General features: G+C 41.7%; 1 protein-coding gene and 1 long non-coding RNA gene across 5 annotated transcripts in view; one reads left to right on the forward strand and one right to left on the reverse strand.

The window, feature by feature from the left end:
* Positions 1-39: 39 nt before the first annotated feature.
* Positions 40-1427, forward strand: LOC111261050 (uncharacterized). The gene is made up of 2 exons (XR_002680738.2): positions 40-375; positions 1163-1427. It is a non-coding gene; the product is annotated as an uncharacterized LOC111261050 (long non-coding RNA).
* Positions 1428-1658: 231 nt separating this feature from the next.
* Positions 1659-26858, reverse strand: part of LOC111261046 (uncharacterized) — a 122650-nt gene continuing 97450 nt past the window's right edge. For 2 of the 4 annotated variants that reach the window (XM_022834253.2, XM_022834254.2), the window contains 6 exons: positions 25886-26067; positions 22161-22349; positions 20374-20613; positions 14909-15181; positions 10886-11357; positions 1659-6520 (listed from right to left, as the gene is read on the reverse strand). In XM_022834253.2, the coding sequence (XP_022689988.1) occupies positions 6282-6520; positions 10886-11357; positions 14909-15181; positions 20374-20613; positions 22161-22349; positions 25886-26067 (1595 nt within the window). In that variant the 3' untranslated portion in view covers positions 1659-6281. The remainder of the gene's footprint in view (positions 6521-10885; positions 11358-14908; positions 15182-20373; positions 20614-22160; positions 22350-25885; positions 26068-26858) is intronic. The other 2 variants (XR_002680730.2, XR_015311331.1) reach the window with 2 other exon arrangements.

Below are 26858 nucleotides of genomic sequence, written 5' to 3' on the forward strand. Positions count from 1 at the left end.
GATCCTGGTAACATCATAAACATGATAAAAATAACATAAACATTGAATCAACGTTGAGGAGTATATCGGCTATTTAGTGCAATGGCGCGAAAACGGATGATATGCTTTATTAGGGATCCTGCCATGAACTGAGAAGGCTTTTACCACTATTATGTGTTACATTGCCGTTGTAGTATAAATTTTGCGGGAATATGTAGTCGGCTTTAGTGGATCCTATCAGTAGTACGTTATTATTACTATTTGCGTGAAATAGCGCCTAACGGCTTAACTACTAAACGCGAAACACAAAGCCTTTTTATGATATTCTAACTGTTATTGAGAAGAAAAATAATTATTGCGGGAACGTCGTTTGTTCCTGTGATTCAAGGGCGTTACGTAAGTTAATTCTTTTGTATGAATTCTTTTGTATGTAATTTTTATGCTCAAGTTTTAGGCATTCGGTATAAAACACATTTGCGAACCGACAACACTCAGCTTATTATATACGCGTGGCTAATGCTATCGAGAGAGACATCGCAATATGCACGTACTTAATACCTCGCTTTGTATTAGTTGTATGACTTCGTATTTAGTTTTAGATAATAACGGAGTCAATTTATTTGATTTTCAGTTTTAGACCTAGTCTCGTATGCGAACAGTCGCTAAATGCGCCTGGCCCCCATTAATGCCAATATTTCGTTTTTTAAGCACCTAGTTAATACAAGGATTAAACAATAATGACACGTCAAATATACACTTGGCTGGTCTGGGGCTGTGATCTGTCATTGGCCACATGCACTTATGAATTAGGGCAGCCTCAATTCTAATTATTACAATTAAAAAATCATATCGTGAACATGACTGTTACATTTTAGGCGACAGATTTCATATGATATATTTCTGTAAAACGATGTATTTTTTTTTTATAGATTCGTTTTGTTGTCTTATTAACTCTCATTCTATTCCTATTCTAAACTCTTCCGGATTCTAACAAAAACCAGAATCGAATATAAAAATTTCTTGGATTCGAAACAAACAAATTCAAAAAAACAACAGTTTAATGCTTAGGATATTGTCTACAGATGGAGTAACAGATACTTTTTCTATTTCAATTAGTTCACAAAAATTTACAAAAAACTTGACTCTATTCCTAAAGCCAGTTCTTTTCCCTGTAATATTGCAGCGCGTAACGTGTGACTATTGACTCTCCATGCTTCCATGACGCCCGGTATCCAGATGGCTGGCTCCCAGCACGAAACGAAGTCTGTATATGCCCTCTGGATTCGAGTCTAGACCACAACGTGTTCCTAATATTAGCAGGCCAATACGTTACCCACTATGGTATCACGGAAGCCACACTGTTGACCGCAAAAACACGTGCTATTTTCGGTTCGAGTCCGGACGTAGACGCACTTCGTTTCCTGGTCGGAACCAGTCATCTTAAGTAATGTCTAATGGTTTGGATGTAGGATGTAGAACACAGCAAAGAAAATTAGCTGTCAATTGGTGCAGCAAATATTTGTTTATAATCATAAGGCAATTTTAGTTATAAGCTGAGTTGCTTTGCCAACTACATGTCTTAAACGGGAGTAAAAAAAGGACATATTTTCAAAATAGAAAATTTTTCATGTATTTCTTGATGATATCTTCCGCTATCTAGCTAAAAGGACAACGTCGGATTCGATTTAAATAATGAAACATTTTTTATTTGTTTTTTCATCGAGTCGTCACTCAAGTGTCACTCAAGCTGCACCGCAATGCATACTCAGCCCGTTTAGCACAAGCAAACATGAATATTTGAAAGGTCGATTATCTCCACTCTATCCGGTGTATTCAGCCGCATAGCGATCCCCTGCCGATGTCGTTGCTCACCCTTGTCGGTTTTTTAGACCAATTTTGTCCCCCACCCTTTTCCTCGCGCTCTCTCTTTTTCTTGAATATGCATTTTTAAAAAGCGGTATTATAATCGTTAGCTTCTTATGCTTATCATTCAGTGTTGATTATGATCTGTTGAAACATCTATTCTTCTTACGGGTTCTATTGTCTCCGTTCTCGTCTCTTCATTTCTGTCATCATGATCATCGCCATCGTCACCGTTTGGTTTCACTTGCGTGTTTCTCATTGAACTGTTGCTGTTGTTGTTGATGCTGCTCTTGCTGTTACTGTTTTTCTATTTCTCTAGATCTTTATATGGCATCTTTCTACCATTGGGCAATTGCATATATATTATACTTCGAATTGATTAGTTACGTGTTTGTCTGTTCAAGTGTGTGTATCGTATCAATGTTTGCTATTCGCTACTTATTAGCGCTTTCTTTTTACAGGAAAAAAATAACGGCGAAATGGCCGGACCCGGTTGACGCAAGAGACTCCACCGATTGATCCCCTCATCACGTACACTATTTACGGCCTTGTTAAGCCTTCTCACCCCCCATACGCAGCTCATTCGTCATAATATTCGGCCTCGCACGTTTGATTTGAAATGCAGTATCAATTATTGTTATTTTTTTTATTCTTACTTTCATTTTACTGAGAATTGTTATTTTGTTGGCGTAAAGGTTATCCTTTCATTTCATTATTAGCGTCGTACTCTGACATTAGTCATTCAACTAAATAAAGGTTGGAGGATTCGTGCTGTCGTAATCATGATTCGCTGCTGGGTGCTTCACTCAACCCCTTGTCGCGTAGCGTTTATGCCTAGTACGTGTAGCAGCTGTTTGTCCTAATGTCGCTTTGCCGTCATCACCATATTGAGATTGGGCGGTCTCCGCCAGCTTCAGCCATAGCTTGCGGGTAGGCGCTCTCCTTGCGTCGTCTTGCCAGCAGCCAGCGCAAAACAAGTGCAAGACTTTTAGGTTAAGATCCAGGAGTCTAAGTAAGTACTATTTGTACAGGTTTGTGACGTCCTTCCATGTGACCTATCGCATGCGACTTACCTGCATTAAGCCACCTATAAACAGTGCGACCGGGCAGCAGATTCCATAGCATAGTGAATAGGTAGATTTACAGCGTCGAGAAAAGCGTATAGGTCAAATCAATTACATCTTTTACAAAAATACGGAAAAAGAACAATGGGTATTTATTTTAAAAAGGAACGGACGCTGCCAAAAATTCTCGCTCCGTTATTGATGAGTCGATAACCAAACGACAACCTCTATCAGATGACAATGTCGATGCAATCTGTGGCGATGCTTGACCACAGTTTGATAGATACTGTCGCGTACGCATAGATTGCCAAATATTTCTTCTTCGCGGTGCCTGTCGGAACATATTTAAGCAACAACATTATTCGGGAAATTACATAGTACGAGAAAAATATACTTGGGCGACTAACTCTACGATGATTACGGCGGCGATCAGCGAATTTGAATAGTATTTGACCGTCTTGTCGATCTACCTGTGTTCATTTTTTCCGTTTACAGGCTCATACAACGTATTTGGCAACTGTAGCTTCATTAGTCTTATCGTTTCCTTTTCAGGTCTTTTTTCATGTATACTCTTCGTTCTCGTTATGATTTGCTTTGAGTTTTTTTTACTTGATCTGGCGAAAGTATCTGACTCGCACGACCTGACGAGTTGTACTTGATGCGGCGTCCGCAAGGGGTCGTCCTTGCCCAAAATGGATAAAGATATTGCACATTAGAATAATGTCGCACTGCGCTCCAGCGCAAGAACCGAGGCCTCTTATAACGATAGTGTACGGCGGTGTGTCATGTTTTAGTGCAATTCCAGGACACTGCATTGGTTCCAGCTCAAAGGTCCTTGTCAAGTGATGGAGACAGTGGCAGTAGACATGATCAATTATATCTATCTATGTTATATATTATTGTATGTATGAGAAATTGCGGCGGGCGGATTTAGTTAGTTAATAACACAACACGTTAAGAGAGACTCTCTTTGTAGGCGCAGAGACATTATGGACAAAATGGACGTGGACTGCGGCGTTTAGCGGGCCTGTACACTTCTCTCTGGAGCTGGAGACAGAAGCTGGCTTAGTTTTTGATTATTTTCATGCGTTCTCTAGTTGTTTTCCTGTCCCAGATATATTATATACGCTGAGATTCGTCTCATAGCTCTGGACGGCGAGCACAGACCGCGTGGGCAAGCTGCACAATATTCGTATAATAATTATATTGTCACCCATATATATATATATATATAGTCTACGTATTTTTGCTATATATGCTTAATGTATATACTCAAATAATAACCCGTAATCCTATTTTACTCAACGGTAGTTCTGTACGTGTTATCGTCTGTGATCATTTACAAATACAGTTTTGTTTGAAGTACCGATCGAATCGTACCAGCAATATGGTCGCCAGCCATGCTTCACAATAACGTTACGCGATGTCCTACTATCGTCATGGCCATTGTCAGTATTGAGTGCTTTTAGATAGTGGACTGGATTCATCTAATTTGGCCATTCGTTGAAGTTCTACATAGAAAAAACTAAGGCTTCCGTAAAGTGTCCTATATTGTTATACAATAGTGCGTAGCTAGGTATGCCTTTTCTCGGTATAATAATAGCATTAATAATGTGTTTTTCGATGATATTACAAATAATGCTATAACGTTGTAAATGACTGTAACTGGTAGTTTTTTTGCCTAGTGGCTCTGGCTCAGTCGTGAGGATTCAGTTCAAGTTTAACTCGCTGTAAGGGCCCCTCTCTTTCGTAGGCCGGCGACCCAACGTTACTGGCCGTTCGCTACTACTTTACTAGTTGTGAATATCCAATAAGTTCATCCAAATACGTAGCTCTACGATTACTATTCCTATCTTCCGAAGCAGTCGTAATATGGACGCAGTGTAAGGAAGATCAGCGGTCCCGGACGGGTAGTAAGTAACAATACAAGCGGCATTCATTACTACTACGACTTGCCTTCAGGAAAAGTGGACGAATTGCTGATGTCGTCAGCTGTTGGCTACAAAGGCATAACCTAATTATCCGGTTAGCTGGCGAGTGCTTATTTACTCGAATCGCAACCGTACGAAACCAGCCTCTTGTAGGGCACGCTTTCTTTTTTTGCACGGAGGCGGTACGTGCTCCAGGCTCGTGATCCTGCTGGGGTGCGTTGTAGAAGGATTGCCATATATATCGCGGCACGATCGGCGCTAGGGACATTAGAGTTGCCATAGACCGTACGTACTGGTCGACAAAAAAGTACAGTCGTATGTATAGACATGGTATTATTAGTATTCGTAAGATCGGTATCGTTCAATGATTCATTAGTAGGTGATCGAACGGTTGAAAATGTTCTATGCCTCGCAAACATGAGCTGCTTGCGGTAAAGTTATTATTATGTGTATATACTGATAGAGACTCTAGTACCTTGTCCTATTTTATATCGAATAATCCGCGCCCACCTATATTACATTGTTTGTATTATATACGTACGTAATATTATCACTAAATGCAGAATCGAAGATGCAACTTGGGCTTCGAAGTTAAAAGAATCCGGGTTAGGTATCTGAAATAATATGTCTTAGGTTCGATGCGTTAATTAGCGATCATTGAGAAATGAAGGCAAATCAGTTTGCATGTATTAATGCATAATAGAATTGGTTAGGGACAGTTGCTACAAGCTCTGGGCTCCTGCTTGCCCTTCGAGCGTCATCTCTTCCTTTTTATGTCAGCGTGTGTCACGTCAATGCTCACTGAGATCTATAAATTGTCTATAAAGTTCTATGCAGTTGATTTCTTGAGTGGCGGGTGCTCAATGTGAACTTGGTTTGTATATGGATGCGTATTTTTTAGCCGAGCTTTTTCCGTCGAGTCATCGACGTTGATTTGCACCTATCGGAGGTAATTTGCATCAATTGATGAATAAATCAACTTGCGTTGACGGGAATCGGTTCATGATGGGGTTCGTAAAGTTTGCGAAAAGATGGTTACGGCAGAAGTTAATTGCTTACAGGCAAAGACATTAATTTGTGCCCGTGATGTCGGGGGCGAAGGTTAGAATTCACGGGACTCCCGATAGCTTTTGTTGGCTGCCATCATCTGCTTAAAAGGAAGCAAATCCCTCTGAGGATTAAATTCTGTCACGATAAAGCGAGTTTATATATATATATATATATATATATATATATATATATATATATATTCGTCTGTGTATATATGTGATACCTCCTGTTTGTTATAATTGGAACACGTGGGTTGGTTGACTTTTTCGAGTGCTATGCCGTTGCCATGCATGTGGATAGTTGTCTCATTGTAGCAACTCCTATGGATAGAAAATACGTTGCACATTCTATCCCTCATGTGTTGGCAAGTACTTCGTCAAATTCTGTTGCTGCTCTATGAGGTGTCCGAGGAAATTCGTTGGAACTTCATGAGCACGTCGTTCGATAGATGGAGTGGATTATCGCCAAGTGCCGTAGATGTTGCTGCGTTTGTCGCTAATGTAGTTGATATTGTCGTCGCCGTTGTGGCCGATGTAGCCGTCATCGGCGTTTCAGGTTCACCATTAGATGGCGGTATAACATCGGGAAGCCCTGTCGAACCTACGTTAATATTTAGCTGGAATGTTGGCCGGCCTGCAACGATGTGCCAAAAAGAGATTCTTTATAAGATATATTAGTAATATAATTATGTATATATCAGCTGAGTAATTTTTCAGGCAGACTTGCCATATGATATACTAGTAACTGATATTTAACGCAATTGGGGATGCGGTGTTCCATATGAGGCTACCCTCGACCGATAGCCGGCTAAAGCTTCTATTAGAAAAGGAACTGAGAATAGAAAGAGGATAAATTGACAAACTCTTTTAGGGTCGCAATTGTTAATTGGTTAACTGCAGTTGTGATGTCATTTACTCAAGCGACCAAAATTTCGCCCTTATCCCGCAAGTCTAGCCTCTTAATTAAACCCTACTGCAGGTTTTTATGTATATCCTCCAGAGCAATTGTTCGAATCAAAAGGACGTCAGTACGTTCTAAAGACAGACATCTCAACTGAGCAGTAAATTCTGTGCTTTTATGTTGCCTAACATCGCCTAGATGCCCATGCAGCGTGTCATCGAAGACAAATTGCTGTTTTCTCATTGTCATTGTAACTACTTTCTTCAACAATGAAACAGTCCAGGCCCTACCACGAAAGGCAAAGGAACTCGTTTTTTAGCCAAGAGTACGCACTAGACCCTATTTAATATTTTTTACTACTGATTCTTCTTAAGAAAAGACTAGGTAGTGTCAATTTTTAGTACGCGCTCATTTAGTCGTAAACTAACATGAATAATGCCTTGCAAATAACGGTATACGTACGTTACGTTTAAAATGCGTAACGTCAATGCGTCAATCACCCTAACGCTTGAACCAATCCAATATATACTGGCTTTTTCATTCGTATTCACTGTTGCGGTGAACGTATGCTATTAAACATATCGGAAGGGTGCACAGAACTATATAAATCACTGTTTGGTAGTCACGGAAATACCCCTATTTTCGTCTCAATCGATCAGACTATTGCTCCTCATTCTTGTTTCTTCCTGCTAAACTGTGGCGTAACCTTTTTGCTACGTTTTGGGGGCCATTAGTAATTGAGTCCTTGGAGTAGAAAGCGTACCGGAAGCTGTTAGGCAAGCGCACCCCATTCCAGCTCATATCGACCCAGATCAGCTCTAAATCCGCTGTTCTCTATTCTCGGCTTGTTCTGGCCCTTCTCGACCGTGTGTTACTGCTCACGGGTCTAATTTTTGTTTAGGTTTGAGTCATGATAGCTGCATCGATTAAGGCCAGCCACCACGGGCTATTTTCGCTTTTCGCTCAACGTAGGCGCATAGTCATGAATTTAGATAGGGTGCTCATACAGGTCAGGGCTGTACCGTTTCACGTAATCCAAATTCGAACAGGGGGTCAAATGTCGTCACACAGTTATGTCTTGCCACCGCCCTGTTCTCGAGAACGTACATCCAAACTGAGGATGTTCTTGAAGACAAGATGCATGTAGAACTTCATTGTGGTTTTGCCTTTATAGCTGTTGTTATTTCTGCTAGGAGCGAAAGAATGTACCTATTGAAAGTAATAGGTTACTGTTGTAAAATGTCCAATGCCATAGTGTATTTGTCGATGTCTAAGCGTAGTCGTCAGGTTGATTTTGTACTTCGAAACGCAACAATAAAGGAAGGGTCAGCTATAAAGATACGAATATACGAGAATTTCAATTCAGTAACTAAAGGGATGGCGTCAGTTTTAGATGTATCTGTACCTTGGTGTGTACTACCGGTACGGTAATGCTCTGTTTATGTTAATTTGTCAAATCGATTTTAATAAAAGACGGCGCCATATGGCAGAAAATATAATTATCTGTATGCAATCTTAATGCTTGCGTAACGTTCGTATTTAAAGTAGAAGAATTTATTTATTAAAGCGTCGGAAGTTCAATTTCGGTTCGTTATTAAAACCAGTTGTTCTCTATATAAACGCATTAGGCTAACTTGAGTTTAACGCTGAACGCTTAGCTATGGTCATAGTTCTTCAGGAGCACCATAAAGTTTATATGAGATATACGAGGTAAAGTAAAGCATTTATTTTTTTAGCCAAATAATAGACATTGGATGGAGCTCTGTTTTGTTTGTTGCTCCCGTGATTTTTTTTTGTCCATCATTTCGCATCAAGTCCAATGCAAACATGTATAAATAGTTGCGGCAACTTCGGATTAGTTCAGTGACTATCGTCTCAGAAGCCACGTTCAATTTATTCTATTTTAGTAAAATTTTAACTAGAAAGGTAAAGTAAAGGCGCCCAAAGTAGGGAGAGGTAACTAGTTATATGTTTCTACTACTGCTGTTACGATGTTATGACTATGAGGCTGATATGGCAAGTTACATTAATTACCATGGTGATACTGGATAGCACTGAGAGGTGTTTGCCAGTTTGAACAGCTCACTTTAGCCTTTTCTGTTTATGTAGTTGCCTATTAACTTATTTAGCGAAAGAAAAGCCGCTACTGCTATCATATGAAGAAAGATACGCACCTTTTGTTTAATTTTAAGGAAAAGGCATATAAACAAAAGCGGACGCCCCAGAAGAACCATTATAACCGTAGATTCGAGCAGCAGACAAAGTATTCTAATCTAATCAGTTTAATGTACAATGATACAATATACGTCAAAGGAGAGAAGATGTACTGAAATCATCCATTGAAGCAAGCCGTTTCCTGCGAGATCTAGCCTTACCGTTTATCGAGGGAACAATAGGCGAACTGCTTAGAAGAGTCATTCTGCAACCTTGAGTGGACCTCAAAAGGGTATCATCCTCAATAATTATGTATCTACATGAACAGGAAATTTGCTGCAAAGGTCTTACACGTTGCTGTTCCAGTTTCGGGTTCTCCAAATGTACGTTACGCATTTAATACTCTTTTGGTGCATGCAGTACTATCGATTCCATGACTTTTTATTAGAAAAACTGTGAAAAAATAACCATTTATTGTCGCAAAAAATGCTATCTGCCTGCGCCGTGAGTTTTAACTCGACTTTTAACTTGCCTATAGCGTTCATGCTTGCCCGTTGCGACAGCTTTCTATAGACCTTTCTTCCGCCATTTACTAAAATCGGGCCCACTACAGAACCGGAAAAGCAAAGGCGAATACTTTCCATTCAGTTGAGCCCGAATCTGCGAGCTCGTCAGAGATGTTGTATATTATTGCCAAGATGCAGCCATCTTTCGGTCTCCTGACGAGTACGAACTATAGTCAGTTTGTCCGTACAAAAAGGCGGGTGCACAAGAAGAAAACCGAGAACAAAGACAACAACGACTAACCAGAAGCGTTTCAGCCAAAGTTATTCTTGCCTGTGCCCCCTACCCTGATTCGAGCCCCCCGCCGTCACTCAAGGAGTCAGCCATTCACGCAAGCTGGCTAGCTGTTCTAGCTATACGCACGCAACTGTGTACAATATTTAAACCGTAGACATAAAAAATGGGGACCTGAAATCTACGGCTTTTCCCTCCACCTTCTGCTGCGGCTTTTAGTGTCCATGGTGGACACGGACAATCGCATATATCGCCCTTGCCCCAATATCCATTTTTCAACTACAGCCGGAGCACAACAGCAACGGCGATAACAAAGAACAGCCGTCTGGGTTTGACGAGAATGGCAGTGGCTGCATCTAGTCCCAAATCCATCGTCAAAGATTATTCGATTTGGTAGATGAGATTGTTAGAGTATAGATTTCTGTCACGCTTCTCAACCGCTTCGTTAACGTTCTTGTTGTTGCACTTGCACCCGCATTCGACTTATTCTCGGAATCAAGCTGCTATCCAAGCGTGTAGAAATGAAAGAACTAAAGCGTGTTAATATAGCCAGGACGCTGTGAAGGGCTCATCGGCAACTTCGATCAACTTACGTAAGTCGAACGGGAGGTGAGTGGTATCAACTCCGGAGGTGAGTGGAAATTGTGGAACAATTTCATGGCATAGTTGTAAGCACCTTTGGGCAACGTTGAAATACTCTAATAAAATTTGTAACGGACGAAGGAAATTACTGCAGTCGTCGTTTCTCTTGTTTTGATTGTTGCTGTTATTATTACTTCTACTCAGAAGTTTCTATCATAGTAGGCCTTGCTTTTACTAAGCACTACACTATTAAATTAAAAAAATCCTTTAAGGTTCTTGAGTTTTGAAGTCATTTGAACTTGCTAGAGCTGTCGGATATAATTACAGTTATATATATATATATATATATATATATATATATGTATGTACAAAATTTCTACGAAATGACTTGCCGTGTTTGTCAGATTTACAGATACTGGACTCGCCTTCGAAATGGTACTGCAGCTTTTCCTTTGAAGATAAAACGTAACTGCACTCTAATAGTGCTTCAGTTTCTTTTAGCTTTAGACTTGTGCGAAGAAGAATGAGCTAACCTAAATCAGAACAAACTAATATACGACGTACCAGAGAGAAACTTGCTGGCGTTCCGTTGCGGCGTGTGTTTGTGTTGCGGTAGCTCGAGTTCCATCTGGTCATGATAATCGTCATCAGCATAGCCTTGGGCGTCTGGTTCAGCCTGTGGTGTGATAGTACCATCCGAACGTGCGTCGAGAATATTGTCAAGTTCATTGACGAGTGAGGTTGGCTCGCTAAACATGTCAAGCGTGTCCGATTCAAGACCGCCACAGTGGCTTCCGTTCTCGTTCATGTCGTCATGACAACCAGCGCCACCAGTGGCGGTGTTGTTGACGCTGCGCGCGTGACGACCCAGACTGTTGCCATTGCAGTCATCCTCGTCATCGTGAGGAAGCGTCTGAAGTGGGTGTGAAATATTGGACAATGTGCTGAGGTCACCGTTCGACGCAGTGATGTACTCGGACATCGGCATCAGCTCGTTGGCCAGTGTAGATGCTTCACTCTGTCCCTCAACCACCACCTATATTCGATATGAGCATGACGTATAGAAAGGAGCGATTGAAGAGAGAAAGAGCCCGCGCCGACGAAGACATGAATTAGAGGGAAAAAGGTACCAGTGACAAATTAAGCACATTAACACAGAATATAGAAAAGAACAATGCGAACAGAAGGAACACCAAGAGTAAAAAAAAAAACAGATACACACAGAACAACGAAGAAAATAGTTAGCACATCTGGGCGTACTGTTACTAGAATGATAAAGTGTTGTGAGGGTAAGCTGGCTTGTGCAATCCCAGCTGATACTAGGAAGTATTGAATAGTAACGTCAATTTTAGCATTTCAATATATTCCGTCAACAGGTATATAGGCTTGCGGGTCCAGAGACTATGAATGGCTACTTCCACGTTTGTCCGGAAGAATATCTTAAGGTATTAGTTTGTGCAGAACAGCGTGACATTGATAGGTCGTGTGTCGCTATGAGCAGGTGGCATAACACGGTCACGTTGACGAATCGGCGACTGAAATGATTCAGTGCAATTCGACCGAAGTACCAGAAGCACTGGAATTGTCCTGTATAATAGCAACCATTGTCCAAGTCGGTGGTGATTAATAGAAGAAAGCAAAGACACACCTAATAAGTGAAGCATACCTTTGGTAGGGATGTGATACCATCATAACAAAGTAGGTCAAACAGAATCGTGTCAGGTAAGAGTAGCTTCTCCAATATGAAAAAAATATGTATTACGTTGAAGTCTATCAGTTTCGTTTTTTTTATTCGGAACTGGTCGGAATTCAGGCGTGAAATAAACGTGCCTATTCTACAATTAATTACATTGGGACTCGCTAATGTTAAGTAGGTCCTTCGAGAACGTCAGTTCGTTGGGTAAACATTGAGAAACTATTTTTTGCTACTTATAAGGCAGTATGCATATCAGTAGCATAAGTTCCTTGTTGACTTCCCAGGTTTCCACCGACAAGAGCCACCGTCATCGTGCTCCTTTAAAAAAAAATAGCTAATCTATCACTTATATTAGTAAGCAGTACGGTTCCACCCATATTCGTCCATATGGAACCAGACACTGGCAGCAGACTGAACCCGCCATAACTGTATATCCGCTAAAGTGCCAGCGACACCCAGCAAGGGTCCTTCCTCTCCTGCCTGAGGAAACGCGACTGCTTACATTTGTGTGTGTGTTTTTGTGTATGTGCAAGAGTGAAACATAGCATCAAGCAGCCAGCGAGTCAGTCGGTGATTTACTTCGGTATATAGTTGGGAGGCTGGAACGTGCACGTGGATTCCCAGAGCCCAAAGCTGTCGATACAAAGAGGCTTTTGATCGAAAAAAAAAAATGCTCATGGAATGCAAAGACTGCTTAAGATCGCGACGATCTACGTGACGACCGCATCAGAAAGATTTGTGTGATAGCAAGCGCAGAGTGGCGTAAGCGATCCTTAGATTCATTTTACGCACACCTATAGACAGTCATTCTCCTAAAGCGTCTTTCGGATCAAGGGTAAAGTCGCAACATTTCCTCCTTTACCATCTGTCTCTGTTTTAGTTACTCTTTATCCCGCCAGTTAACACTGAAAAACTGCCTTATCTTGCTAGGAATACAATTAGGGCCTGCTGTTTAAGGAAGCAATTCTTGTGAAGCTTATCTATACTAAAGCTTTATTATACAACAGAATATTATCCCGATTTCAAGCGTCGACTCGTTTTGCTTTTGATTGATATAATGAGGGAGGGCGCTGGTTAAAGGCTGTTGTTATATGAAAGACGCAACATAATCGTAAGAATTGCTATTCCTCCTAAATGCTGAAGTCACTCATGGCGGAGGGAGGCATTTTGGATGGGAGAAAAATTTAAAAAAATATTATATATGAATGCCCTTTCCTCGCAGACTGATCGTAGTGCTTTGTATACGTTATCAGCGATGGAAATCATTGAGCTTTGGGGAAAATTAACTGATAGAAATGAGCTAACAATACGACATAAACTTGCTCATAAAGGATGAAGCATTAGGTAGAAATGCCATTTCAAGTCCAAGAAACCAAGAGTGCCTCGAGAGCAGTTAAAGTTTCGTTAAAAGTTCTCTCAAGTATCCTCTGCACAAGGTACTATCTATATGTAGAGCAAATGTGTTACAATAGAGGTATTAGTTAGCTTAGTTTCAACGAGCTACTCGTTAAAGTGCATTTATCAAAAAGCTCGAAGAGACCCTAATGAGATTAGTGCAGGTTCAGCGATTAAATATGAGTGGTACAGCTTCATAGTAGATTGACTTCAGAGAACGGCAATCTATAACAGCAAATTAAATTGAACTCTATAGTCGTTTACAAGAGCGATATCCAGAGCTGACAGGTGGTCAAAGCAGACTATCGTTCTTCATACGACAACATCCGTAGAGGAGGATGTCGTCGTCGCGCGTTTCCAGATACTCTAGGTATGATCGCTGCTTGAGCTGTGAGTCAAAAAGTAACAGTGAAGTGCCAGAGTACGTAAAAGGTGATTAGTATATAAGGTGAGTTAGTTAGCTGAAGAAGTTCGTTAGCGGAAAAAGGACCTCAAGTTCCGTCCGTCAATTAGTCACCGATATGGTATAGATAAGGCAGCGTGTGACATGACAGTTTTAGTCTAGTGTTCAATGCCAAAACCATCCTTTCGATGTGAGTTTTCTTCTTACGAACTTGTTTGTTAGCGTGTCGTCGTAACCAGTTGCGGAAATGAAGTTATCGTGGAACCCTGATTCTCGTTTGGGTTGGCTGCCTGCACTTGCGGATGACCCGTGTCAGTTAACCTGGTATAATTATAATAGTAATTATTATAATAGGACGAGGCGGGTACATTTGGATTTCGTAGTTAAAATGTGACCAATGTAGATATGGGAATAATGAGGCATGGCCTAATCCTTCTCCTGTATGTATCAACTAACCCACGGCAAAGAATATTAGCTTGGCTTGGCAAAACAGTGCACAGCAGAACGGGCTCAGAAGAAGTATTAGGCAGGCTACAGTCCCAAAGTCCATAAGCCTTTATTGTCATAGTTGCTATGACGACCACTGAGATGGTTTACTGGAATTTATCATTGCAAAATCTTTAAATAATGCCGCTCATATATTAAAAGGGATTCGATCCATGGACTAGGAATTTTATCTGAGTAATAATAACAATCGAGTGAAACAAGTAGAACGGCAAACCAAGTTAAATAAGTTATTCTATTTGTTCTTGGTATTTGCAATGAAAATTCATCTGTACTGGCTACGAAGTCACAGACGATTATAACTGTCGTCCGATATTTTTATTCACGTTTAAATTATACGTCAACGCACCTTAATAATAGATGTCTTCAACACTGAGCGCTCTAACTTTTTTCATTTAACTGACTTTTGCGTACTGTTCTGTACTACGAAATCATTGTTTGCGCCAAAAAAACGATCCCTATAAAGCTAATAATATTAATGATAATCATCATTATCGTCCTCGTATCTGTATCTGTAGTTAATCATAGAATCGTTTTAAAAAGGGGCCTGGATGTATATAGATGTATCTGCTCATGCCTCGCTACTCACCTTGTTGGCGTTAAGTTCATCGGGCTGGGGTATCTTCCAGGTAGACGACTCCAGCTGTGAAAGATCGGCACTATCTAATTTCATGGCAGGTGGGCCACTAGTTAGTGGGCCGATGCCGCCCAAACTGCCGTAGGCTGCAGTGACGGTCGAGTGAGCTGCCATGCTAACACCCCCGGCCGCACTGCCCCAGAGGTAGTTAGGCGGCAGGCCGACCGATGACAGATGCTCCGTTAACTCATCATCGATGACCGTGATCTTGAACATTTCAGCCACCTAAATGGTGAATGGATGGGATACGACGCGAACAAAGAAATGAAAGCGTTTTTGAACCATGTAACTCGGAAAACTATACGAGAGCATGTAGTGGTTTCAAACAGCAGTTATGCGTCTATGCCTTCACAGTAATACTAATACGTGATGGAGCTTGCCCATGTTCTCTAGAGTCCGCATTAGACGAAAACGAATCTTACTTCGATATCGTATCCAACCGTCTTCTGCTCCGAATTTAACAACAATAAGCCTCCAATGCAGCGAATTCCCGTAGCGGATACGTCGTTATTGACGTTTTTTATTTAACGTAATGGTAGAGGCCTGTAGTAGCCTGTTATGACGCAAAATGATCGCAGGAACTACCTTTTTACATCTATTACCGATAACGAGTTGCATATGGATATTCAAAAGCATCACGGCATGATGATATAGTATTCCCCTCGAAATAAAAGCGTGCTTTTGGTAATTGTTCTAGTTAGGTCGGCTCGTCCGCTTTCATAGTAATGCGGTTCATGTTTGGATAATACATTTGGCAAGATACTAGAACCCCACGTATGCTTTTTTGCATGGTCTGTGTAAGAAAGGTTTTCCTTGACGCCAGTCGATAGATCCCGGTAAGCTAAGTAGGTATCCAACACACACCTCAGAATACCTTGATACTTTTGAGTGAAAATTGTAGAGACCTCTTACTTTTACTCTTTACTCTTTTATTGGAATAAAAATCATGCGTTTTTCGTGTTTTTTTTTTTGTGAAAATGTCAAAAAAATGTGAATTGGAAAGTTGAGGTGGAAACCGTAAAGTTGACTTTCTTTAATTTATTTACAAAGAAAACGCCAAAAAATATATAATAAAACATTAAACAATAACGTCAAGTTTGGTGATGTCTCTTAATTACCGAATTAATACGCTAACGGAAATATATCTAACATTTGTGTCTGATTCGATAGAACACATAGTTAAGAATGATACAATAGGTGATATCTTATGAATGAGTCAACACGTTAACGAAGACATGTAAGATCATCAAGAAAAAATGCTTACTGTATCTTACTACGTATCACAAAAACAGAAGAGATTAAAAAACAATCTTAAGTTCTGGTGAGACGCCCGGAAGCATAAATAAATATTTTTAATAAAGAAAGTTTAAAAAATATTTAAGATTTCAATCAGAATCAATAGGTTAGTGCACTTTAATGAAAAAGTTTATCTTGCAAAAACCAAATTCATACGCGTTTACAAATGGACCTTATTTACCTACATGCCGTAAACAAAGTTAATCAACAAGCGCTAAGGAAAACCCGCCATTACCCCGTTGTAGAAGGGCACGAATGAGCAGCATTTAAAAAGGAAGTCAAATCAGAAGCTGGCTGAATTCTCTGTCAGAACAAGCTGCCGAAAAAAATGCCAAAGGGTAATGGGTTAAGCTTGTTATTGTACATTCGATCTATGGCTTTCGTTAACCCAAGTAAACATATCGGGTTACTGAAAACAATTAACAGCTGTCCGTCTCTCTTTAGGTCAATTTCAAAATGGCTGTCTTGCTTTGAATCACCTCATCGGTGCAATATATGGTCAATGTCCCCCGAAGCATAAACTGCACAAAAGCTTACAATACCGCTAATGTTACGTTAATCTCAAACACGATATGTTACGTCATTTACGGAATGCCTTATGGTAGGGTCCCGATATTACTGGCGGAAGGAATAACTGTACTATTTTAGAATATGCCAGGAAAATGCTAATACAAATTTAGAATATTGAATAGGAAGAGCTGGGCTGGTCTGATCTAGACGGTGCTCACTCAATACGTCATTCAAAAATGTTAAGTTTGCTCATTCCTTTTTGGTGCAAGGAAGGTGAATAGGTGCAAGGAAACCTATTCAGGCATAAGAAGATTTCCATGAGGGAACAAGAGAAAAAGCGAAAGGATAGGCTTCTTAGGACTTCGTGCCATTAGTTACGGTACCTTAAATTATGCTGTCGCAAGCATCGGTGCAGCCCCGCCTTTTGCCTGTTTAGAGGCCTTCTTCAGCCCTTGCCTAGGTTGTGGAGCGCCCCATCAAGTTGCAGGGAAAAAAAATGAAAAGAATGGACGCTAAAGTTGGCACAAAGCTGCGGCACACAAATTATGGGGTGCAGGAAAAAAAGGGCAAAAAAACGGTGACCCAGGCAAATCACGTCAGAAAGTGGGCATGGGACCGCCTGGCCGGCGTCCACACGAGCGGTGGGTCTGTGTTGACATATCTATGTTGCAGTGAAACCAAACAGAAGGATATGGGTAGGAAACGTGGTCACAGAGGGAAGTTATGGGTAAACGAAGACAAATATGCGAAAATGCGCACGGCACATAGCAGCAGTAGAGTGCCTGGTCGGACAAAAAAAATGTAGACAGTGTTGAGATAAAGGCGCACGTAAGTACAACGAAGTACCCAGCAAGTACGCGAGCTGGCATGGACATGAAAAAAAATGAGCAAGGAGTGAAAATGGGGCGTGCCTAAACTCCCGAAGAGTTTGTCAGCGAGCCACAAATGAATGAGGAATTTAACCCTAGAAGCACGAAAAGGCATCAGTGCAGGACGATGCGGATGGATATAAGGTAAGAGAACCCAGCACAAGCGACCGGTGGCACAAAGTGTCACTACAGGAAACATCGCTTTCCAGATAAGACAGGCGTGACGATTGCTTCGCCAAACGCCTTGTTCCGTGCTGATTTCGTGCGCATGTATGGAAATGTGACAGTACTGTTATATTGTTTTAATTTATATATATATCGATTGGACAAATGGAGATGCGGCTTAGAAGTATCGAAGCTGCCAGCTTAGTGCGTGCTCCAAATGAGCAATCAGCCTAAAGTGACGTTGGCGCCGCGGGTCGCTGAGTCAACGACGTATACCAGCGATGTTGCAGCGGCTTCCCCTGGGGCTAAGACGGTGGATCTGAGGTATCGGGAAGGGCGAAGAGAAAGAGAGGAGAACGAAGAGGCCAACTATGAGCAAATTTACGGGTAGCGACTTTGGAGATTTCTAAATGATTCCAAGGCTTACCAGCAAAGGGCTGGTACTTAGAACAGGAGATACCCGTTAAATTATAGGTTATTTGAAAAGAGGCGGTGTAAAATTATCTAAATTTGCCGACACGGTCACACTATAATAATGATAGCAGACTCGCTTAGAACTTGTTAAACATTAAAACCTAAAATAGTCGCACTTAACTCACATATTAATGCTTCATTCATTTGATGTAGAGCGGCCAGCAGTTTTGCACAGTCTTTGGTATGGGCCGTAAAACGGAAGTAAGAACGCCCGCTTTAGAATTCAGTCCGATTTATAAGATTGTAAGAACACTAGGATATAAACAATACAATGAATTAATATTTTGTCTAGGTCCCCTGCACTAGCAAGGAGCAAAATCTAGATTTCGTCATGGCCGACTCCATCACGAGCCTTTAACGAATCACATGCTATTCCCGCCAGTAATCAGGATATCGTCACTTCTCGTCTCTCACTTAGGTCTCAGCTTAGCTTATAGCACTTAATATACGCAAAAACCTTGTCAATCATGAATTTGAGTGGAGCATTCCCGATGATATGCCAGCAATGTTAGATGGCAGAGTAAAATTTAGAGCTGAAGTAAATCATCTGTCCTGAGTGATGCGTGAGTGCGCGCATATGTGACTACGGTAACATATAGTATGAATTTCCTGCTTTTACCTATATCCGCCACATAGGTGTCCGGGTAGATATGATCCCGGCTGTACAGTCCGCCTCAAAATTATGTACCGGCATATAGTCTATTTGCCTCGGTATATTGCCTACCACCTTAAGCTAAACCGTATGGATTAGCTTAAATTAAAGTGGTTCCTTCTTCTAACAACTACAAACCAGTAACGAATAAGATGTTATTACGGTCAATGGTCAGTAGATTTATAGTTCCCAATTTTTTATTATAGCCTAAACAATAGTACATGAAAATACATCCTGATCTATGGCAGCCAGGTGATTCTGCCATAATAGTCGTGTGGTAGCACCTTCAGATCACACATCTCCGTGGCGGAATTTTCCCGCCATCATCTATGTGCATAGACCTTGTGCAGTTAATAAGGCATATATGTCCTAGCTTTTGTAGCCTGTCATAATGCAATGATGATCAATTCATCTACTGTCGTCGGCACCAGATGGCTAGATAGCGTAGTTCCAGTTCGTCATTGTATAGATCCGTCAGGTGATATATTAGGTAGTTCGTCTTTATGATCATTTTCAATGTATACTACGGAGTGGTCTGTGCTCCTAGACACGTATCAACATGACAGGATCCACAATCCCAGTACCTATTTGCTTCCATTGTGAATCCCCCATTTGCCTCGTTATGTAAAGCCGCACATACACATACAGTTTTTATAGTTGTTATTATATAGAGTGGAGGAAAAGCCAAACGCTTGAGAAATTCACCTGACGATTCATCTAACGATTCTAGAGATTTAAAAAATTAAAGGCTTTTAAAAAAGCCTTTAATAGATGGTTATGAGGGTATGCATGAAGTATGTATCTTTATCAGTACTTTGTGTGAAGCTATACATCTGTGGCAATATGTGGCGCGTATATTTTGCGCATTGTTTGCATCTAATCGGTGGAGAGTACTCGATATAGCTTCTCTTAGAACAGTGACTATGTTACTTCAGGATTACCCATGGAGGCCATTAGCACATACACATCACGCAACTGCCGGCTTGCTATAATGAACCACTCATTTTCAGACCATAGCTTGATATATGTCATTTCAGGGCTAGAGGCCACATCAGGCCAAAGGCCCGTACACTGTGACCTGTTTGCATCCACATCAAATAAAGATATCAAGTAGTTACAAATACGGTATCGTGTATCCACGATCAACACTTGTTTGCACGTACATATGCTGCACGTGCGATACATGGGCTGTGCCCGAACCTCGGGATCCTTATCCCGCCTGTTCCGTCATAGGCACAGGCACCATTTTGTTTGGCACGATCATCTATCTATTCACGCAATAGACTCTATCTAATCATCCAGTACTACATATATAGAGATAATGAAGCAGCCTTTACTGCACATTCGATTGGCACCAAAACATTAGGGGTTAGAATAGTTCAATCAAACAAATACATCATGCTTTTTTTTGAGATCATCATTAATGACTTATTAATTCATATTCGACCTACCTTTTCTGGGCGTTCGTTAAGCATATCATGGACTGAAGTGCTTCTTTGGAACCCTAGCGAGCATTCTTCAGGCTCATGGAACATTAGGTCGCCCAATTCGATAACAAGTTCTGTTGTGGTAGGCCTACGCGCCTCATCTAGCGAACAGCACTTTGATATTAGACCATTGAAGCCGATCAGGTTTGTATTAAGTGCATACTCCGAATCCCACTTCTGCTCAACGACAATTTGTTGGAGGAACTGCAAATGCATCGCATAAAAAGTCGGTCTATCTAGAAAAACAAAGATGCTGATTTTATATGATGGAGGAATAGCATAGGGTTATGAAAAACATTTCTTTATAACACATGTCAATTGTAGTCGATCGCTATGAGTTTAGCACCACATAGGGTACCGCTAGGTTAACTTAATCAATTGGTACATATAAAACCTTCTAAACCGTAAACATTGCCTAGGTTGATGAAAAAAACTTTTGCTATGCGTATGTGGGATTTAACAACAATGACCCTACATTCAAATAGTATTATAAGCAAATTCAATGATCGACAAAATTAATGTACTTTAAACTATTAAATTAGGGTAACATATTTAATTATTTTCGTGTATAATGCTATAGTTCTTTCTAACTACGCCGGCGGTATGATACCCGGATTATCTATCTACACCCGCTTGCCAACATGAATATGTCTATACCATTTACGATTTCAACCTGCGGGTAAGCACACTATTTTGCGGATGCTCATCTAAATCCCCTAGGTAGTTCATATCATCGAAATAAGCCGATGATCCCGAGCTAAGTCTTGACGAGCCAACTGACTTCACCAACTTGGGTCGCACTCGCCCAGTCACAACGACACATGCCTCCCGTCTAGATAGTTCCTCTAGGTATTCCCAAAGCCCTTCCCCGCTTCTCCTTATTATTCGTATGCTCTGGCCATGGGTAGTGATCAGAGTAGAAGACGGACGGTTGATGACCAAATTACCGCTCCCAACATGCTTCAGTGTTAATGCACTAAGGCAAGAAGGCAAGGGCGTTCCAGAAATGCCTTACTGGGGTCAGCTACGCGATAGGAGCATAACTCAAAGAGGGTCCGCTACTAAAAGGGGCAAATAGCCTGGGCCTTAATTCGTGTGCTCTTTGTATATTTAACGATCGTGGTATATACATGTAAGCGAATGAAAAGACAGCCGGAGGGCAACTGGGTAAGGAAGTGTTTAAGCTCTACGCCGGTGTTGACAATCATCTGATCCAGCTGCAATTCAATGATTGACAATCGTCAATTGTGCTATCGAAGCGCTGAAATTATATGGACGCGTATATAATTCAGAGAGATGAAACAAGATGTCATCAAATAAAGTAAGCAAGTAAAACGGGCTAGGGAATACAGCGTATACAATAAGCTGATTGAAAAAACACGATCTCGTTTAGGAGAACATCGCTTAGACTTTAAAGTAGAATACTTTACCCTATTCATACGATGTACAAAACACTATGTCACAACTGGGCGAACAGACTCGGTGAGACTTGGGGCAAATTTATTGAAAGCGAATGATCCCGAAGCTGTGGTCTAGTGAGGAGGGAGATGCTGTCCCATCATTCGATATGATAGCAGTTGGCTTAGGTAGTTCACAGCAACGAGTTACATAAATGAAGCAGTCTTTCAAATCTTTAAATCACTTAAGAGAGTATCCTTGAAATTCGTACATAACGTAATCATTCGTTTTCTAAGATACATATTACAGATTTTCGTTTGTTTCTGTTTTGCACTAATTTAATCAGCTATAACCTGCTCATCGGTGAGGTAGTCGAGCGGCCTTTGACAACCCTTAGCCAGCTCCCAGAGTAGAACTCCAAACGACCACACATTGGCTGACCTTGATAGCGGTAGCAGCTCAACAGCTGTCTCCATCACCCGAAAGGTTTCCGGTGCAGACCACCGCAGCGGAATGGCTGTGTCACCTACGGCGTAATAATCCTATGCAACGAAATCAAAACCGACTGGATAATGTTAGAAAGAATTGTCGTTTATTAGTTATGTTAGAATCAAGGCGAATAGCTTTATTCTTGTACTATTGTTTTTCCCACTGTACGCATTGCCACTGGTAGAAGCGAAGACAACATTTCACGGACCACCGGTTATTTGGACCATGGGTCATTGATTTGACTTCATTAGTCTTCGATACAATTTCGCTATAAGTGTATTTAACTTACTAGCTGGCTGCATAAAAAGGTCGCAATCATGATGATGATGGGGCTGTTTCTGTTTCGTTATAGACCCGCGGCACGACCCTTTCGACGAACGTTTAGGTACGTGAGGCAATCTTAAGCCTAAGCTATTTTCTATATTTGATGCTAGAAAGAGCTATATTATCTAAGCTAACCCTTGCCCGTCCTAGGCGCCGCTTATTTCAGATGCATTGTTTCCTGACCCTGTCTGATGTACCGATACCTCTTCTGCCTTTAGCAGGACACGGCTTCGGTGGTCGTGGTGGTATTGGTCGAAATGTTGAGATTCTTGCTGCTGTTTCTCCTACCACCGCCAGTTCTGTAATAAAATCTCTTTCTCGTCCCACGCTTATGTATCTCTCATCAGTGTGTTTAGTCGTGTGCCACCAGGGCGATCTCTCACCCCACGCCTTCCTATTGTATGCTCTGCGGCCGCATTCGAAGGAGAAAGAATAAGTAGCACATATTAACTGGCCTTCTTTATTTGTCGAAAGAGACGGATGTCGAAGCAAACTTTATTCTACTGCTTCCGTTCCGATCATCGAACGAGGACGAACGTACCATACCCTACTCTGGCCGCTGACGGCTGTCCTGACTTGATTCTAAAGGGAACGTTACGAAAACGTGGGTACAAAGGTTCATAAGTTAGACGACATCAAGTGAATGGGTCAACGGAAGAATATTGATTTGGACAAAGCTTTCGGAAGTGAGTTTACACCTTAAACCTTCTCTCGACCATCACAACCAGAAGAAAAGCTTCTGGGCACATAAATGGAGATGGATAACGACCAGTGCGTGTGAGGGAATGGGGAGTATTTGATAATAGGGAAGTTCAGCGTTTTATAGGTTGGCCAAGCTGACATTATGTATATACATCACTAAATCTCATAAAGGAAAAAAGTTCTAATGAAGAGTATCTCCACCAATCAAGCGCATAAACATGTCTCTATTTATCACCAATGATAGGCTTATATTCATCTGTCCACTAACTACTCTAAGCCTTTTTTTAAGCGTAGCTCACCTCTAGCCAATTCGACCTAGGGGCACCGACTTGATAGTAAGGATTAGCATTACAAAGAGTAACGTCGTCTATGCACCCACATTTCAATTTGCTACATCACATATTGCCACGAACGAATCCTTCTACATTGCTGCCGACTTCGGCGACGAAAATTTTGAGAGATTCAAGATGGAGGACATCCGCTAAGAGCAGTAATAATGCAATGGCTTTCAACCAAATCTAAAATCCCTTGCATCGGTTGATTAGACGCTCGTGTTGTATTGCCAACTACTGCGGACGAGCTCCGCCACCCCTGTGCGTCGCGATGCTTCTCTACGCGGCCAGATAGCTTTTTTTTTTGTTTTATTTTCGCTAGTAGCATGACTTATAAGCTTAGATAAGAGAACGTAAGAAACCTCTATTTCGACAACACTCGACGGGTACTACTTTGAGGAGAGACAAACCGCCAGACCAAACGATAGCATCAGCAGCGGTCAGATCGGACCCAAGTCGATACGGGTGCGTTGTAGGCCCATACGAAATCTAACTGCACAACTATTAGGTGACAAACTAGTACTATTAGGTGTAGCGGCAAAGAAAAAGGAACCCTGTTCCACTGTCGCTATACCGAGAAATGGGCGGTCGAATACGGTTGCCTGCCGGTATCGCCTATACACCTACATGAGCGCACACAATGATGAATAACAATGAAAAGAGAGGAAGCCCAGAAGACAGGGCAGCATGGAACAGCAGACTACGACCAGAAATTCTGTGGCGACTATTCGCGGTCCTACAGCCAACTCGCAAACGTATGTGCGTGACCTAAAGGGCTCATGAGATTCGCAGAAATGTTGTATTCTATGCCACGATACTGTTGAGCTGCTGACGGGCTGTGAGATTAAACCTTTTTTTCCCTGATGGCTGTACAGGCAACACAAGCTAAGCAGGTGATAGGGAGTACAAGATACTAAATAAAGAAGTACAGGTGGACATTGGGTGGTCGCCGTAGGTAGAAAGGTCTCACTAGTCCTCGATGTTCGGCGACCTCAGGATCTGACTCTCCGACTTAGTCAGGACGGACAGGCGAATGGATTGGACAAGGCAAGAACGAAAGAGAAAATGAGCATAATGTATATATATAGATAAAAACCAGTAGCATACAGTGACGTATTTGGGCTACACAGAAAAGCAATAAAAGAAATTGGAAAGGAAGCGGGTTGACGAACGGACGCCGGGGGTTCGATGGGAGAAAGGTGGGGTAAAGGACAATCGCTGTTGATAAATGGAGCCCCGAAGGCGGTGTCGTCAACATCGTCGGCCCACCTATACGGAGAAGTAGCAGAAATAAGTAGAGAAGCAGCCGTTTCTCGTGGACATGGTGCACCTTTCCGAAAGCGAAGCGTGATTGAATCCTTTACCGGAAACGAAAAGACGGGGCCAGCAGACACGGTCAACCCCTCCCATCGTGACTCTTTTGGTCGCCTTAAATCGCAGTTGCTCTAGGGGCCAACAAACGAAAATTCGCATTTTGGACACCGAATCGGGGAGAAGAAAACACCGTGGGAACGATTGTCCTATGCAATGTCGCATAGCGTGTTTTATGGACAGCGTGTCGAGAAACGGGCCATAGAAGACGAATAAAAAGACAAACACATGAATGGGGCAAAGAAGTAGAGCAGTTACCTACGGTCGTTTCAAATGAGCACGAATTGTGTACTGGGCCACATAAGGGAGAGATACAGCGAGATGAACTAGAAAACCGAAAGTATTGCGAGCGAAGAAGTTCTAGAAGCAGCTGTCTGGCTGACTGTCGGTCTGACGGTGGGCTGCGGGACGATTTGGGGAAAATGGCCACTTCTAACATTCAATCAAGCTGGGCTCAGTGTGTGTTCATCCCACTAAATGAATAATCAAAACCAAGCAATGAACGGTTCACGGTGGTGATGCATACGGATACATTATTCGATAGTAAGAAATTTTAGGGAGGCTTAGTGAGCAGTGGATATAACCAACGCAGCGTAAAAGCGACTGATTGTCTTGCACCCTTTATTGCAAATATCCACCCTGTCCCGTTAGCTAAAACTCAAATACTAGACTAGTCCTTAGCTGTAGAGTGCATGAGTCTAGTAAGCACTCACACTACATAGCTAGAAACATTCAAATTGGGTCAATGTTTTTCTGTCGTCAATGTTTGACGACTAAAGAGACGCGTATAGTCAGTTCAACTATGAATGATCACATGCATTTTTCCGTGTAGCGTTACAGGTAGACGAAGTGATACAAACCTGCGGGAACTTCTCGATCGAAAGTCCATAGTCTCCAAGTTTAATTGTGCGCAGATCATTCATAAGAAGGCAGTTTCTAGCTGCGAGGTCGGTAACGATGAAGCCACGCTTATGAAGATACTCGGTTGCAGAAGCGATATCGTGCGCGAACCGAAGCAGAGATGCCGTTTCCAGTTGAGATGCTAAAAAGTTGAGACATACATCTATCTTAGAGTAGACGAGTACTCCCCTGTCGCCCGAATATGATCATTCTCACTTCATTTGACCTAGATACGAATCGCAGAAGCACCAATGGAGACACTACCGTCCTGTCTGTCCTATTCATAAAATGTATTTTAGTGGGTCTTTCATTATGATACAACTGTAGACGGTGTTTTACCTCATGACGATTCTACATCATCGCACTATTATCGCGAACTCGGATCAACTAAATTATATCCCGCACGTTCACAGCGCTTCAGCTAGATCAACTCAACCTGCGATAGGTAAAAAGTCATTACGGAAAAACTTGTTTCTCTCGTTCTTCGGCCCGACCTGCCATAGTCGCAGCGATCCGAGCTCGTAGAAGGTGCTTTTTCGCTTGTAGATCTGTAGGCCCTTATTAAGTCGAGGAACTCGGCGTATTAAGCACGTGACATTGTGGCACGGTACGTTTGAGTCGTTCGGGTAGGACTAAACGGAGACAGGACGGGCAAAAGGGTGACGTATACGGGACGGAGGAAGCCTTCGCATTATATTCAATTGCCCCCACATGCCTGCGAACTTCGCTGGAGGTCGCTAATTACTGATTTAGCACTGTTCATGATCATGAATAGTAGCCGTATTTAAATATTTGCGCCAAGATAGGTACAGGAGGAAATGTAATCAGATTTCAAGCTCAACCTGCCCTAAACGCTTTCCTGTTTGTTTCGGTCTGCAATATACGAATTATTCAATAACGAGCGCGATATAATAAAAACGTCCTTTAAGGATG

The sequence above is a fragment of the Varroa jacobsoni genome, unplaced genomic scaffold, assembly GCF_002532875.2.
Source record: "Varroa jacobsoni isolate VJ856 unplaced genomic scaffold, vjacob_1.0 scaffold_515, whole genome shotgun sequence".
In the NCBI taxonomy this organism is placed as follows: Eukaryota; Metazoa; Arthropoda; class Arachnida; order Mesostigmata; family Varroidae; genus Varroa; species Varroa jacobsoni.